General features: G+C 45.6%; 1 protein-coding gene across 1 annotated transcript; it reads left to right on the forward strand.

Annotated features, from left to right (window-relative positions):
- Window positions 1-560: 560 nt before the first annotated feature.
- LAJ45_07055 (uncharacterized protein) lies at window positions 561-1,647 on the forward strand (the record flags this gene model as incomplete). The annotated part of the gene is made up of 2 exons (XM_046116614.1): window positions 561-1,484; window positions 1,540-1,647. The coding sequence occupies 2 exons, from the start codon at window positions 561-563 to the stop codon at window positions 1,645-1,647; spliced, it is 1,032 nt and encodes a 343-aa protein (XP_045970016.1).
- Window positions 1,648-16,408: the final 14,761 nt, after the last annotated feature.

The following is a 16,408-nucleotide window of genomic DNA, read 5'->3' on the forward strand; positions in this document are numbered from 1 at the left end:
ATATCTGTGATGATGGCAGCAAACCATGTATGTATATACTATTTGCGGATAGTAAGATGGGAAAGGCACCCCTTGATTTACCGGTTAGTCAGTGAATGTCTTCTACTGCTGTACTGTCGAGGTTTCAAGGTTACAGCTCGGGAGTGAAGTCGTTGATTAGAAGTAATTCATAATCGTCGGCGAGTGATATGCTGTGAAGCTGACCTGTAGCAAGGCAAGCGCCCAGTTGCCAAGTGCGACTGTATATACATCAACTCCCCCCAAAATCAACAACACGCATCAATTTGCTGCGCACAGAATACTGCCTTTTCTTTGTTGCCAGTTACTGAGTAAACAAAAATATATCTTTTCTGCTGTTCAGATAGAATCGAGTGATGTCTCATGACTCGCATACATACACCCATATATACCCATGGAAGGAACAGACGCACCGATTAATCAGCAGCGAAGTGGTGTTGGCATGCGCAGTCCTCCCATCTTGCCCAACAAACTCTGCCCCCCAATATTCCAGTACCTGAGTACCATCAATCACCAGACAGCATCGACAACAGATACCCATCATGGCATTCGCCGACCCCGTACCCAAACTCCCCCACGAGCTAATGCTCATCATCGGAAAACATGCATTCACCGATCCGGCACTCCCTCTCGAGCTCTTGCTCATAATAGGAGAACACGCCGATACTCGAGTGCTCTCCGTGCTCTCCCGCACGTGCCACGCTCTCCACACTCTCCTCGCCCGGGAACTCCGCAAGAGATTCACCACCGACATCGAGGAGATCGCCATCTGGGCCGTCACCTCCCACCGCCCTCTGCTCCTTGAACGCGCCCTAACCACCTCTCTCACCACTCTCACCCCAGGTTCTGCCATTGCCACCTGCCGGAACCCGCTCCACGACACTCTCAAGCGGCGGCTCCCCCAACTCTCCCAACTCTCCTTGCTCGTGGAGCACAGGAAGGTCGAGACCGTCAAGATTCTGCTGTGCCACGACATCATTCACATCCCGAGGATACGCACTTGCACCACCACCACCCAACCCTCGAGCACCCGTCCCATCACTCAGTCCCGGAGAACCCGTCGCACAAACCGGCCCCTGAGCAGCGCCGGTCCCATCACCCGGTCCCCCAGATGGTCGATTGACGGAACATGTGCTACAGCATGGATGGAGCATGCGGTGCGCCATGGAGATCTGTGGCTGGCGCGGCGGCTCCTAAAGAAGGCGGGCGCCAAAGTGCATGGAAGCGCAGTGGGGGTACAGGGGAACCAGACACTATTGGACATTGCGAGAGATCGGAGATTTGAGAAACCGAGGGGCCAGAATGTGGAGGAGATGATACAGCTGTTGGTGGACCGTGACCCGAAGCCGAGCCCCCCTCACTATCCGGGTGTTCGGCCGGAGAACCAGGAGCACTTGGAGAAGATGCTGAAGGTGTCCAAAGACCCAAGCGCACTCCTCAATGCTTGGGTGGCTGAGGAAATGGAGGTACGTATCACCCTTCGCCCGCTGACGAGCAACGATCGGCTGAGTGTACTCTGAGTACGCCTACGATCAGTTAGTCGAAAGGGGTGCGGCCGTGGCACCGGGTATGAAGAGGGATAGGAAGAACCCAGGCCGTTTTCGGCTGCTGCCCAGTGCATACATGTGAGGGGGGAGCTGCTCCCCATGTCACTTGCATGCGAGCGAGGCCTTTTTAGTACCGCGTCGAGGGAGTCGTCGGAGTGTCTCGGAGGGCGCTCGGTGCAGTGGAGGTATTTGCATTTCATTTGAAAGCGCTTGTGGTCTTTTTTGTTTCTGTTCTCCAGGCAATATAACTGGCCGAAGAATGCATAGATTTCAATACCGAGAAGCGCTTATTCTTCCCCATGAGGCGATTCGAAGTCGCGTGGTCGGTGTACTTCCGTTGGCATTGGTCGTTGGGGCTGAGCACAGTTGCCCTCTGCTCTACCGAATGCCAACAAAGACACAAATCTACTATAATTCCAAATGTCACTCAGAACATGATAGAATTTTACCTGCTGTACCGGGTAATTTGCTGTATCGAATGAGAAATTTTGGAATATGCAGGTTCGTTATAACGGAAGGCAACTGTAAAGAACTATCATAACCTGCCCAGCACCCCGTTCTGGGCATACTGGCCGGGGACGCCCACAAAGAACGTCTACCCCGCCACTGTAGGGCAGAGTGAGTGAGGCTGCAATGTCCCCCATACAAGACCCAACCCCCGAGTTGAGCAGTAACGATAGCTAAGGTGCAACTGCGTTGACTGGGGCTTGATCCCACAAAACGAACAAATAAACAAGAACACTCGGATCCTCACGAGACCGCTTTGTTATGGTATCCAATATCCCAATTAATTGAGCGAGAGGAGCCGTCCGTCCCTAATCCGCCGATCAATAAAATGCCACGACCGTGATCTCGAAGGAGGAACGTTTACCCCATCAAGGCCGCACCGCGAAAATCTGCATGAAGACCAAGTCAATCCAGCATCGCAGATGGCACACTTATCACGTAGTGGCAGTGACTGTGAGATCCATGGAAGTTGATTCCTTGATTGTGATGAAGGCGACCTCTGATGCAGCGATTGTGGAGACTGTCCAGGACCAGGACCGGGAGCAGGACCAAGACGACACAACTATTCGCCCGCTTCGCGCTAATTCCAATTCGTACTGGCGTCGCAGCCATCTGCTCAGCCACACAGGCACACATACTGTCTACTATGCCTCTACGGTCCAGTGACCACCGTTCAGGAAGCACATAGTCTGCCGCGATGAAATCCAAAGTCTCTAAAGCTGTAGAGTGTCTACGCATGATAGATGGGTGCCTGTCTGGCAACGCAAAGGAGGAACGAAAATTCACTCTTTGGTATCTAGCCCAGCCTAGCTAGTAAGACTTCGATTGACCATCAGCGACAAAGAAAACTCGCACCTACCTAACCAAGCCTGGGAAGAATACGATCCAGAGTTTTAACTACAGCGTGGGGTAAGTCGAATGTAGCGGGAGTGTATCTAACTGCAGCCGGAGAGTGCGGAGACAAGCTCTGGGCCTGGGGGAGATGTGGCACTAGTGAAGGCAAGGTTCTGCTAGTCAAAGAGGAGGGAAGCACTCGGTGGGTTGGGTTTTTTTTTTTTTTAGGGGGGGGGGGAAAGCAGAGTCGAGGAGGTAAACGCCAGCTTGTAGTGGATGCGGAGGTGAAGAGAGGAGAGCACCTTTACAGTGCGGACAAGTCAAGTTAATGTTGGTGTAGGCGCAGGCTTGTTGTGGTACGGTAAGATGTGGAGGCCAGCTTACGTTTTGGGTCACAGACATGAACCAGCTAGCTACATAGCTGTCACTACATGTAAAGATATGTACACAAGCTAGGTAATACTATCGAGTGATACTCTGTGACTCACTCGAGATGGCGAAAACAGCGCTTCTCCCTACCAAAGACCTCCATCTACACTACATGTATGAGCCCGTGGTCAAAAGAACCTGGTTGTACGTCTAGCAACGGCAACTACCCACAAACAAATGCCAACGATGAGTTCCACTCCCCCCGCAATGGGCCCAGTGGCCACTGGACGACACCGACTAGAGTAAGGGTATATACTTTACTTGAAGATTGGCATTATCAAACTGAGGTATCTCAACAGAATGTGGTACCACAGCAAACCATTAGTGACTGGTGCCGAAATTCTCATCATTCCCGCTGCAACCACTACTGGCCTGGCCGTCCGCGCCGACACTTTATTAGTATGATCACTGGTATTAGAAGCGGCTGGGAGGGAAGAAGGCTTTGCTGGAGGAAATCAGGGAAAGCACCTAATCTTGATATGTCACCACGTACAATTCAAAACGCACTATCTCCAGAACGTTACCACTCAAGCTGTCACCAATGCAAAGTTTGCAAGAAGCCATTCCTTAGACATGAAAATCAACAGGAAAGAACAGCCTACACCAACGAACACTTAGGAAAAAACAACAGACTTCTGTCATTCCAAATGGCATATGTATTTTGAAGAATGCATCTTTAACACCTCTGCTCGCAGCTCAGCGTTGGTGACAAGACTTCCAGTTAAACGATTCCATGGGGATTGTATTCAATATACTTTCAACAGTGGATCGGAGTCTATTCATGTGTGTGGATCAATCAGTTATAATTGGAAGTCAGAGCTAGTGTTTTTGGACAGTACGGGTAGAAAAAGTATTTGTGCAAAGGACTATATAGAACAAGTCTTAGAACCCATAGTTGTACCAAGCTTTATGGATCTGCTTGACTATGATGCATCTGCGGGTGGTCTATATGTTGAGGATAGGGCCCCATGGCATGGGACTGAAAAGGCACTGGTGGAAGTCAAAAAATACTTAATATCCCTCTCCGTTCTAGACCTGCCAGTGCTCAATCCCCTGACCTTAACCCAATAGAAAATGTATGTAGGATTATGAAACAGCGGATTAAAGCAAAGTCTCAATTTCCGAGTACTGTAAAACAGATAGAAAACGCAATTCAAGAAGAGTGGTATAAGCTGCAGTCAAAGGCTTGGAATGGATTTATTGATCATTATAACATGCCAACAAGATTGCAGGAAGTAAAGAAAAGGCAGAGACTTATAACTCAATATTGAATGATGAATGTATTTAACTCTACTCAAGCTTTATCTATTTTAAATAGGAGGTAAATATCTCAGTTTGTTGTTGAGATACTTCGGGCCGGTGTTGGGAAGCTCTCCGTCACGGTTCGTATATGTGTTACCTGGTTTTTTTTGACCGTTACCTCTTACATAACCCCCACCCCCCCCCAAAAAAAAGGAAATCGACCTCTATTCCAACAGTACACAGTACATGAAGAATATATATAGATACAAATGCTCCACACCCCATCCCAACGTCTCCCTATGTTCCGCCTCGACTACTGCGGCCATCAATCGGCCATATGAGCTCTGTCAATCCACCGTACCGTGACCTCCTTCTACCAGACTTCACGCTGCGTAATAGTGGGGGTACCTGCAGCGTATATATGCTGATGCTCTCGGTTCTCTTTATGCCTGACAGCGATCGAATCACTGTCGTATGAGGGGAGATGGAGGGAGGCTGGTTGACAGACTGTAATAACCCATGTTGTTAGCTCTGGGTCCAGATCTCAGCTGAGATGAGACGTTCCCAATATATGCCACCACATCACTGTAATCAGCTCTCGTCCAAAAATAATACTTAAACCCCAATCTCCATACCACCTCTACAGGAACAACCACGTACACCCCTCTTCCAAAACACAAACTCCACTCTACCCAATCATCAATCTCCCAACCAACCACCTCAGCTTCGCGTAAAAACACAACAAAACAACAATACAACATCAAACAAAGTACCTCTGACAGTATCAACATTCCCCTTCACCTGCCCCTCACTGAACAGATAAACAAACTCATCGGTAGAGAAAGATTATTTAGAGAAGTGAAGTATTTAGCGTATTAATTGAGCTAGCTAAGTGGGAATGCCCCATATTTATACTAAGGGGAAATATTTCAAAAAGAATACAATGTGTCATAGACGTATAAGTAATAGAATGACTGATAGGAAAGTGAATCATGAAAGAGTCATAGGCCGATGATGACAAATACTTATAATGAAGTAATGAGAAACTTCCAATACCATGAAGCATCCTATCTCAAGAATCGGAACCCTAACTCTGCAGCGAGTGGATCACAATGTATCACTGGGCTTTGAGATTCGGCGCCAGAGCAGTGGATTTAGCTTGTGGGGCATTACGGGAAAGGGGAGGTGGATGTGGTTCTTGTGATGATAGGGGGCGTATTAACTAGTAACATTGGCTTGCGGTTGGTTGTGGGTGAACTTTGGGGTTAGTGGGGTAAATACATATAATATTGAGAGGAGGAGGAGGAAGTGTATCGGAGATGTCCTCATTAATAAATTGGGGTAGAATCTATTAATATAGCAAGGAGATAGAGGTATTGGTTACTTCCAAATGGAGTATATGTATATCATTGCAAAAAGGGCTGGTCTGCAAGGGCTGTAGGAAATAAAAGGCTGATCTAATGCATGTTCTGCATATACCTACCGATATTACTGAAATCATTACGTGAGCCAAGAATGTCATAGGTTTTCCAAGATGAGAGACACAAAGATATACCCCCATCACGGTGACGATAAACGCTGATGCATTCGCACTTGGGATGATTCATCATCCGGAGGAAGCACTAACTCTAAATTTGCATGCCCACGGATCAAACGTGCGAATTTGTATCTCATATTCCTACGCCAAAACGTGGGGTTGACGCTACCCAAAAGCTATAGTGTTATAGGGCAGTTAATGAGTTGCTTCTGAATGATATCATAACAGGGGTGACTAGAGTCATTGTTACATTTCAGCGGGTTTGTTCCAATTCGAAAAAAGAAAAAAACGAGGTTGGGAGTTTGTTGCTTCAGGCTTTATTAAAGTCGGCTCAGACTATCGGGTTTTTCAATTTCTTCGGAGGTATCAAGAACATGCACAGCCTGCAAGGCGAAGCTCACGATTTTCAAAATAAACACTGCAGAACTTCAACTTGTTATATTTGACTAGATATCAGAGCGTATACGCTTAACATTCCACCCCAAAACCTCCTACCCCGAGTATCTCCGCTGCCCTGATGCAGCTGAGCGGATGTTACCTCATCAATTACTCCAGCGTACCACAAACAGCTTTACCCCTACTAGAGGAAAGAGCTCCGAGAAACCCGAAACCGCTTTCAGGATTCCGATCTGAAAATCACAGAGGCTAAGAGGGGCCCCATGATAATTTGATACCGATGGCACAAATGCACAGAATATTCATAAGGGTATGAACATGAATTCACTGACGTTAAAACCCTATATGAGATGTTAGGTTACTTTATCTTATTTTATCCGATCAGATGTCGATCACGTGTGTTTAACTTGACACGAGGGATACCCCGCAAGGACCATCTCTCTTGTCCTTCTCAACTCCCTTCTCAACTCCGCCAACAGTTCGTGAAGTGCGGAGCCACTCCTCACTACAGAGCTTTCTTTGACTTCATTTGCCAAAGCAAGTCAAAATCTCCTCCTTTTGGATATCGAGCTCGAAGGTCACCTCTCAAAGACCACCAGCATCTCACTGCTCCCAAAACTCTCCTGCACTAACTTGAAAAATAACCACCACTTACCCAAGGTCCCCTATTTGGGCAACCGGCATAATGCCATCATTAGTTTTTCCTTATTTTGTATTTCTTTTGTGTTATCCGGAAATCTTTTTTTTTTCTTTGCACTTTTTCTCATGTGGGGATTTCCTTAATCCTCAAACTGGTAAGAGGAGTTTGGTTGGTAGTGTACCATAGCTACTATAACTGGGGGAACTGGCATTGAGAATAAGTCTTTATACCATACGCCATGCCTGAATCCAGTAATTGTACCTAGAATCAATCTATATGATTTAAAAAAAAAAAGAAAAAAAATTCCCAGCAAGGACTGGGGGGAAATTAATAAACAGATCTCGAAGGCCTCCAGATTATACATAGAAGCAAGATACACAGAGCGATGTTCATCGCGTCTGGCTGAGCTACAATAGCGCAACTGGCAGCCAATCAGAAGAAGGTGAGATCACACAAATTTTCCGTATAAAATTCTATTTTGAATGGGCCGCCTTATCATATGAACCGGAGAAGCCTGAGGTTCCAATTGGGTACTTTGCAACCCTAACCTCGATAAAAACACAAAAACGATATAATCCAGCCCTATTCACTAATAACAAAGAAGCGGAAATGTTTATCAACTGATCTCAATAAGAACTCCTAATATATCATTCACGAAGCTACTGTTGCTGTGAATTTAAACAAGGTAACTTTATTTTAAGTGGGACCCTATCGGGACCTTAACTCCGTTGCTACGGTTGATGGGATAGAGGCGCCTTAAGGCTACAACTAATATGATTGAAGTACTCTAACATCAAGGTCCAAAGTATCCATATTGAGAACAGGAAAATTTCAATTTGGCTCATGATATATATATTATACTGCATTCCACAGGGACGGAGCTAGACAGCTTGAGCGGATGAAGAGAACATAGGCTATACAAATAGTTTCCGCCATTCAGCCGGTTAGGACAATGAAATCAGCTAATTTCGCCCAAATGTGACAATTCGTCTTGGAAATATGACACGTCGGCTGGAGCTGTGACATATTTACAGAAAGTGATATATTTAATGTACGCTAGGCTCGCTCAGGACTAGCGTGCAGCATTGATGGGTGAGGATCCCCAGATCACCTGCCAACTCTACCTCCACCTCCACCTCCACCTCCACCTCCACCTCTATCTCTACCTCTACCTCCACCTCTACCTCTACCTCTACCTCTACCTCTACTTCTAACTCTTCCTCAAACTCTACCTCCACCCCTCTACCCCTACCCCTACCCCTAATCCTACCTCCACCTGCGCTCCTACTACCTGCCTCTATATTGATATCTATTCTAATGTCTATATAGACTCTTAATTCAACGCCTAATTGATGCCCAAATCGACGTCCAAATCGACGCCTAGGAGGCATCAAATCGAGCACTCACTCAAGTACCACACAGAGTACCGCAGCTAGCACCGCAGCTAGCACCTAGTCGAGCACCGCACCTAGCACCGAACCTAGCACCGTACGGAGCACCGCACCGAGCACCGAACCTAGAATCGCACCTAGCATCGCACCTAGCACCTGGTCAAGCACCATTTCAATCACTACCGTTAGCACCTATGCGAGCACTACAGTTAGCACCGTTTCGACCACCGTTTCGAGCACCATTTTGAGCACCATTTGGACCACTGACGCGGGCAAAAATAGGGGTGGAGGCGAAGACAAGAATCAGAGGCTTGAAGGTGTAGGCGTGGGTGTTGGCACGGGTGCACAGATATGTACATAGAATTATAATACCATTATTACTCTACATGATTCTTATTCAGTGCTGTCATTGGCGATATCGGGTGAGAATCCTACGAGGGTAGTGATGGACATTGAAGTGTTCCAGGGTACGTATATGCTGAAAGCGGGTGCTGGAGTGGGTGATGCGGGTGATGCGGGTGCTTGTAGTGGGTACTTAGAGCGGGTGCTTAGAGCGAGTACTGGTGCTGAAAGCGGATGCCTGGGTGCGTTCTGGGGCGACGCGAGTAATGGGAGCAGGTGTTGATGCTGGAAGCTGGTGCTGGTAGCGGGTGCTGTAGTGTGTTCTGAGGTGATGCGGGCGCTGGTTCAGGTAGGGTAAGGCTACTAATATTAGGCACGTCGCTATCATTGGGTTTCCCCTCTTCCCATTTTTCCTTTTATAACGCATAGGAGAGAGTTCAAATAAGGTAGGAAACCAGATATTTAGGTGTTTTATCTTGAAGTAAGACGCTCGGCACGTTCCATAGTATTGGAGGATTCTCATTATTTCATTATAGTATTTGTAATCGGTGTATGACTCACTCATGACTCACTTTCCTATTAGTTATTCTATTACTCACACGTTCATGACTCATTGTATTTCTTTTGAACTATCTCTCTATAGTATAAATACGGGGCATTCCGCATTAGTTAGAACAATAACACGATCGATTACTCTACTTCTCCTACATACTTTCTCTGCTTTGCCCTTAATATTCTTCTATACTTAAGTGTACAATCACTTGTTGTTTTCTTTCTTGTTGTTGTTGTCTATTCCCCTAAAATTCTGATTACCTGACTCACCTACAGCTTCTACAAACCCGATCCACAAAAATGCCTCCTATCCGATCGAAAAGAATACCACCCCCAAAGAATATAAAAAGGCCATCAATGAAATTGCTATCTATATAGCTCGCAAGCTCTCCCTGCCGCAGAAAATCAGAAATAGTAATAATGCTTCTCTTGTTTCTTCTATTAAGAGAGAGTTCTCTAATGTTGCCGATGGAGTTAACGATGGCATTTTCAATGATCTTGCTGCCTTCATGAATCACCCAAAGCAAATGAAGGAGCCGAGTAGCCATACAGAACTGAAAGCAGCGATGAAGCAGAAAAGGGAGGAAAAGGAGAGAATTAAAAGTATAAAAGCTTTATTTGTTGAGGAGTGTAATCCTAAAGAGAACGACTCAAGGAAAGACAAATATTTGGAACAGTTTATGATTGTGGAAGTAATCTGATATCAAACACCTTACCCTCCACGCAGTAATTGAGCGTATGAGTACAAGCAAATTCATGACATTTGGCATTACCACCTTCAACTTGGTAAGACAAAGGACAGAAGGCTAAAAGTACCACCGATACTACTTTTGGAACCACAATATCTCCCACTAGATGTTGCCAAAGATCAAAACTGCATTTTTGTCGATTCCAATACCAAAGAGATTGTTGGGTTAATTGCTATGAATTGTATGTCCGAAGGCAAGAAAGAAACTCTAGATTGTGTCAATGAGATAATTATTAAGGAATGTCAGGTCAGGAAACCAGTACGAGTAAGTATTATTTCTTTCCAAATTTTACTCTTGCGATTGCTAACTATTTCTTAGCTTGAAGATACTAGCAAACTTTGTCAAATGATATATTCAGCTAGTTCGAGAAGCAAAGCCAGTTTCGATTGGGTTAGAAATATTACCTCCAAGAGAAATTGATTGGGAGACTTTGAACACTTTGGCAGCTATATTTTGTATCTTCTTTGGAACATGAGTAAGGGTAGATTGCCGAAGCTGATCATTGAAAATATCACTGGGTTTTGGAATTCTACCCTAGTTCCGAGAATGAATTATGCTGCGAAAAACAGGGCTACTTCTCAAATATAGGGGAACTATACTAGGAGAGTGGGAGCCGATGACATTGAGTCTGACTGTGTTCCGATGGTACCTCCTTCTGGATTCATGGCATATAATTATGCAAGCTAATAGTCACTCCAAGTACTTATATTTCATTGTTATCAATTAATTATTTTGGTACTCATAATGAAAAGTGCCCTCATAAGTATGCATTGTTCTGGACCACAGCTAAGACATATAGATCAGAGGAGGGGGTCACTTCTTCATTGCCGATTATGGAATCAGAATCAAACAGTCAGCCAACTCAGTAGTAGTTTGGAAGTGGACTGACTTTCATCTTACTACTTTATCAGTAAAGGGCTCTATTGATGAGTCTGATTCCCATCAAATTGGTATGGGTATTATCACTCCTGACCAATCGGTAAAGTTATGGGAAAAATATCAACCGGATCAAATTACTGCCGAGAATGTTGAAGCTATTTTGATTGAGTCTGTGAATCTGAGGAGGAATAAATTGTTATTTCCTATATTATGTATTGTTATTATTTTTGTTACTGAAAATCTCCATTCCTATATTAAGTACCGATAGTTTTAAAAAATTGTTTTAAAAATAAAAAAAATAAGGAAATAAAATTCTATAACAAAAGACTTCTATATACAATATTTTTAACTTTGTTTTTATCCCCGATATCAATAACTGAAATATAATGATCCAATAAACACCTAATATGGTTTCTATTTCTGGCTCGGGAAACACTTGTATACAGTTGACCATATGCAAAAACAAGAATTCTGAGATCGATGACAGCTCTATCGATTGTTAAGCTTTGACAACTATTGAAGGTTGTTGAGTATGCTAGTCGTAAAGGGTGTTGTCTTCCCTGCACTGTCCAAGAGCACTATTTTGGTTGAAACTCAAATAAGATTCGGGGGAGGCAAAAAACAGTTGTATCTCACCGAACATTATTTGCAGTAGATATCAATTCAACTTTGACAAATCTTTCATGTAGTTCTTTAATAACTACTCGAGAATTTTTAACCAAGTCATTCTCCAGTGATAGATATCGCATAATCAAACAAACACACTCTACCTTCAAAACCAATTTGTGTGGAGGCAAAACAGGCTCCTTCAACATAGATATATCAGCAAAAAACAGGTTTCACCAGGATGAATCCGCGCACCCACATGTCCAAATTCGTCTTCCACGCCCAAAACTTTGTCTGTTGTTCACAAAACCTTGTCCCGCCGCTACTAAAATCAGACACGTCGTCTTTTGCCGCCTAGTAAGCATACAAAATATGATAGATCGTCTTTTAACGCGTATAAGGCATCTGAAATATGACTTCTCCTCTTTTAACGCCTAGTTGGCGTCCTAAATATGATATCTCGCCTCTTTACGCCCCACCGACTCCCAAAACGCGACCCACCATGGGGAATCTACGTAAGTCTTCGCACTAGCCTTGACCTCGGTGGCAAATAATGTCAGATTTGACATCTCGAGGATACTACCTGCTTACCTACCTGCTTAGCTGCCTAACTGCTGCCTTCCTCTTAATACCTACTTCAACACCTACCTCCTACCTGCAGCAATGCCTACCTCCTACCAGTAGCTATACCTACCTCCTAACTGCAGCTATGCCTACCTCGACACTTACCTCTCACCTGCAGCGATGCCTACCTCGACACCTACCTCCTACCAGTAGTGACGCCTACCTCCTACCTGCAGCAATACCTAGATATGTATTCACCCACCTGTATCTTGGCGCCTATACTGATACCGTTGCAGACTGTTCAATAGCATTAAATCGATGCCCAAATCGACGATAAATCGACGATTAATGATACCGAAACTACGCCCAAATCTACGCATTAATCTACGGGCAAATCTATGCCCAAATCTACGCCCAATTGTGGACTGACCATGCATGGAATGAACGTCAATTAGGGTCTAAATAGGTGGGTAGGTGGGCAAGTGGCTATGGGGTATGCAGGTAAGCAGGCAGATGCGGGGGTAGTCTCAAGGGGTGGCTGTAACGGAGCCACTTCAACTGTCTGGTGTATGAGTACACACAAGGCCCGGTTACATAGTGGGAGTTATTCTTAGAAGCCAGTTGCACAGTGACATGCAAGTGCCGGCAGTGTGGTTATCTACCAGCTGCCAGAGCAACTACATTCTGAGCGCTAGGAAGAGGATCTATTCATGGGAGTAATGACTGACGAGTCTATATCTCGCCAATGATTAGAAGGCCAGCCAAAGAGAAGCTCTGAGTGCTCGGCGATTCTCTACGTCCTCTGAGCATGATAAGTCCGCCGGTAGTGGCAGGGACCTTGCCTGAGAAATCTACAATAAGCGAAGAGCGCTACAGCAACGATTAAGCTTACACCTGAGTGGTAGCCCATTTATGCAGGTCTCAGTTGTGTGACAACTAAGGCTGCAGGTGTTACAAAGGATTTGACTAAGGGTGGTTGCCTTCGGAACCGGAAGCACCCGCTAACGCTTAGAGAGAAGTGGGGTAGCGGTGGTATTGCTTCCCTTTTGGTAGAGGGCATTCATCAGAACTTGGTAAAGGAGTAGGAGCAGGGAACAAAATCCTTTGAAGTATAAGTCCTCAGGGTCCTTCCCGCCCAACTATCTGATTCTCTCCAGTGTTCATCAGAACTATGCCGTAAATTCTACTCGGTAGCAGTGCCCTTAAAGATTACTGAGTTTTAAGTGGACGTATCTTTGAATAATCTAAACCTGATTTCTATCTTGCACGGCCACATTTTTCTATCGGATTCTAGCGATATGTGGAAAGACTGTCCTCGTTACAGCAGCGATAGCAAATATTCCGCAGGGTACGATGGGTGACAGTAGTAGGATGTCAGTGTTATATAGTGTTCACCAGGGTAGTATAGTACGGACACAACCCGGTATGAGAGGCCAGGTTAGACCAAGTGTTTTGTACTGTATACAAAATGAAAATAGATAGATAGATAGTTTTATATTGCTTTGAAGTACAGGACTTATCGCACGCCGAAACCTCCGGCATCAAAAACATAAGAAAAAACAAAAGGAAGAACAGGAAAAGAAAGGAAATGCAACACGAACAGATATAAGTAGGTACATAAAAGGAAAAGAAAGAAAGAAAGAAACTGGTCGTCATGCCTCTGGGTCCTCCTCGTCCATTTCGTACCAGTCGAGTAGGTTGGTTCTTGCTGCAAATTGTAGAACCAGGTCTACGTTGAGGTTGGTGAATAGCCAGTTTTCCCATGTGGGCGGTCCTGGGACTTTGTCCATGAGTGGCCTTCGTAGTGGTGTCCATCGTGGGCATTCGATCATGGTGTGTTTGGAGAACTGTTCCGAGCCACATTGGCAGGGTTCGGGATCCGTGAATGCTGTATCTCTGTCTATCCTGATGGCTTGACATCATATGCGGTGTATGAGTTTGGCTTTGGATCGGGGGAGTCGTGCTCGTTTGGGTGGATCTTTAGGGTTCCTGGTTCGTGGTGTTTTCTACACGGGATGGAGTTCCATTCTTCCAGCATGCGTTTGGTAAGGATATCGTTCTGGATCCATCGTTCTCTGAAGTTGCCTGGTTCTTGGAAGGGTAGCATAAGTGATGCGATCCGGTGTAGGCCTGTGCCTTTGATATTTTTTAGTCTGGTGGGGAGGAGCTGTATAAGTTCCTCGTTTAGTGGATGGTCGGCAGGATGGCAGAGGATGCGCGTCCCATGTTTTCGTGATTTGTGGTTGAGGAGGTGTTCAAGTGGGGGGAGTGCTGCCTCTTTTAGTAGTCTTTCGGTTTTTGTCCAACGGAGTAAGCCTGTAATTATCCTGGTGGCTTCATTATAGAGTGGGGATAGTGCTCGGAGAATGTGGTCAGCTCCCATCCAGCATGCCCCCGATCCCCATAGGATAGTGGGGAGGAAGCCCTGGACGATGAGGTGGTGAATGGATTTTTCTGTTGATCCGGAGAGATGGGCGATATTTCTAATTCTGCTTAGGGCTTTAAGGCCTTTGGCGATGGTTTCTTCGATGTGTGACCGGAAGGAGAGGTTAGAGTCCAGTCAGACTCCTACATATTTGAGTCTATCCTTGGGGTGGATTTCTTCCTTTGCGATTATTACCAAGTTTTCGGTGGTTGGGGTGTTCGACGTTGTGGGTTTGAAGAAGACTAGGTCGGATTTCGATGGTTCGTATTTGATGTTGAGAGGTGCCACCTTCTTGACTCTCTCGGTCATCCTTTCATTAAGTCTTTTGGTGATGAAGAGAGGAGACTTCACGAGTTGTACGAGTGTGTCGTCATCGATGTAGGTGGTGTTGATTTCTTTGGGGGAGTTGGTGGGGTCTGTTATTACCCCGGTGTAAATCATGAATAATACTGGGGATAGAGGGGACCCTTGGGGCAGCCCTGAGGTATCTGGTTGTGGTGGTTCCAGTTCGTGGTTGAATTGGAAATGTAGTGTTCGGTTGGTGTTGAATTCCTTGTACCAGTTGGTTAGATATATCGGGAATTTTTGTTGGGTCATAATCTCAGCGAGTAGGAGGCGGTCGACGCAGTTTAAGGCTCCTTGTATATCATTTGTAAGGAGGGCTGGTTTGTTTGGGATGGCTGCTCCTGTTGTTCATTTGATCAGGAGGTTTTGTTGGATGGGCGTGAGGGTGCGAAGTAGGGCATCAATCGCTGAGATTGTTGGTTTTCCTCCGAATTGATGTTTACTGAAGGTCTTCAGGATGGATCTGGCGGTGCAAAGTCTTGTTGCCACAATCTCTTCCAGTACTTTGATGAAGCATTGTAAGAGGAAGATGGGTCAGTAGGCTTTGGTCGATGAATAGTCGGATCTTCCTGGTTTCTGGATTGGTATGCATTTTGCTACTTTCCATCGGTCCGGTTGGACTCCATGTCGGAGCATTGCTGAGAACATGTCGTGGAAGAGTTGGGTGTTTGCCCTGATTGTTGCTTGTATGAAAGGGTATGGGATGTTATCAGGGTCAGTGGCCGAGTGTGTTGGGCATGGTTTGATTGCGGATGTGATTTCTTCTGTTGTTACTTCCCTAAAATCGTCACTAAAGTCAAAGGAGGGGGGTCTGATTTGGAGTGGGGGGTTGTTGGGGTACGTTCGATTTGTGGGGAAGAGTTGGGCTCTTAGAGCTTGGCACTTCCCCGCAAACGTTTCTTCACCTTGTATGGTTGGGATTGTGGTGTTCCTTCTTTTCCCCGTGTTGATTAGTTTCCAGATGGCACTTCCCTTGGCTTCCGTGAGTCTTTTCTCCCTTTGTCCCGCCTTGTCTTTCCGGATAGCTGCGGTCAACTTTTTGTTAGTTTTCCTGAGACATTCCCTATCCTCGTCTTTTTGGGTGTTTCTGGTTTTTCTTTCTAGTGTGTTGAGGGTTGATTTGAATTTCTTCAGCTATGGGGTCCACCACTTCTTGGATCTAAGGTGTCCTTGGCTCCATTGGGTGACTTGATCTATTCGATTATCTATGTGCTCGCGTATGAAGTCGACTGATTGCTTTGTGTGGTTATGGCATTCCCATGCCTCGGGGGGAAAGTAGAGGATTGAAATGTTCCCTTCCAGTTTTTCCCAGTTCGTTCAGTGCCATAGTCTTCTGGGTATGTGGGGAGGATTTTCTATCCGTAGTTGTACTATGGTTTTCCCATGGCCGGAGCCTGCACTATGA

Source organism: Morchella importuna (assembly GCF_003444635.1).
Source record: "Morchella importuna strain M04M26 chromosome Unknown Morimp01GS022, whole genome shotgun sequence".
Classification (NCBI taxonomy): domain Eukaryota; kingdom Fungi; phylum Ascomycota; class Pezizomycetes; order Pezizales; family Morchellaceae; genus Morchella; species Morchella importuna.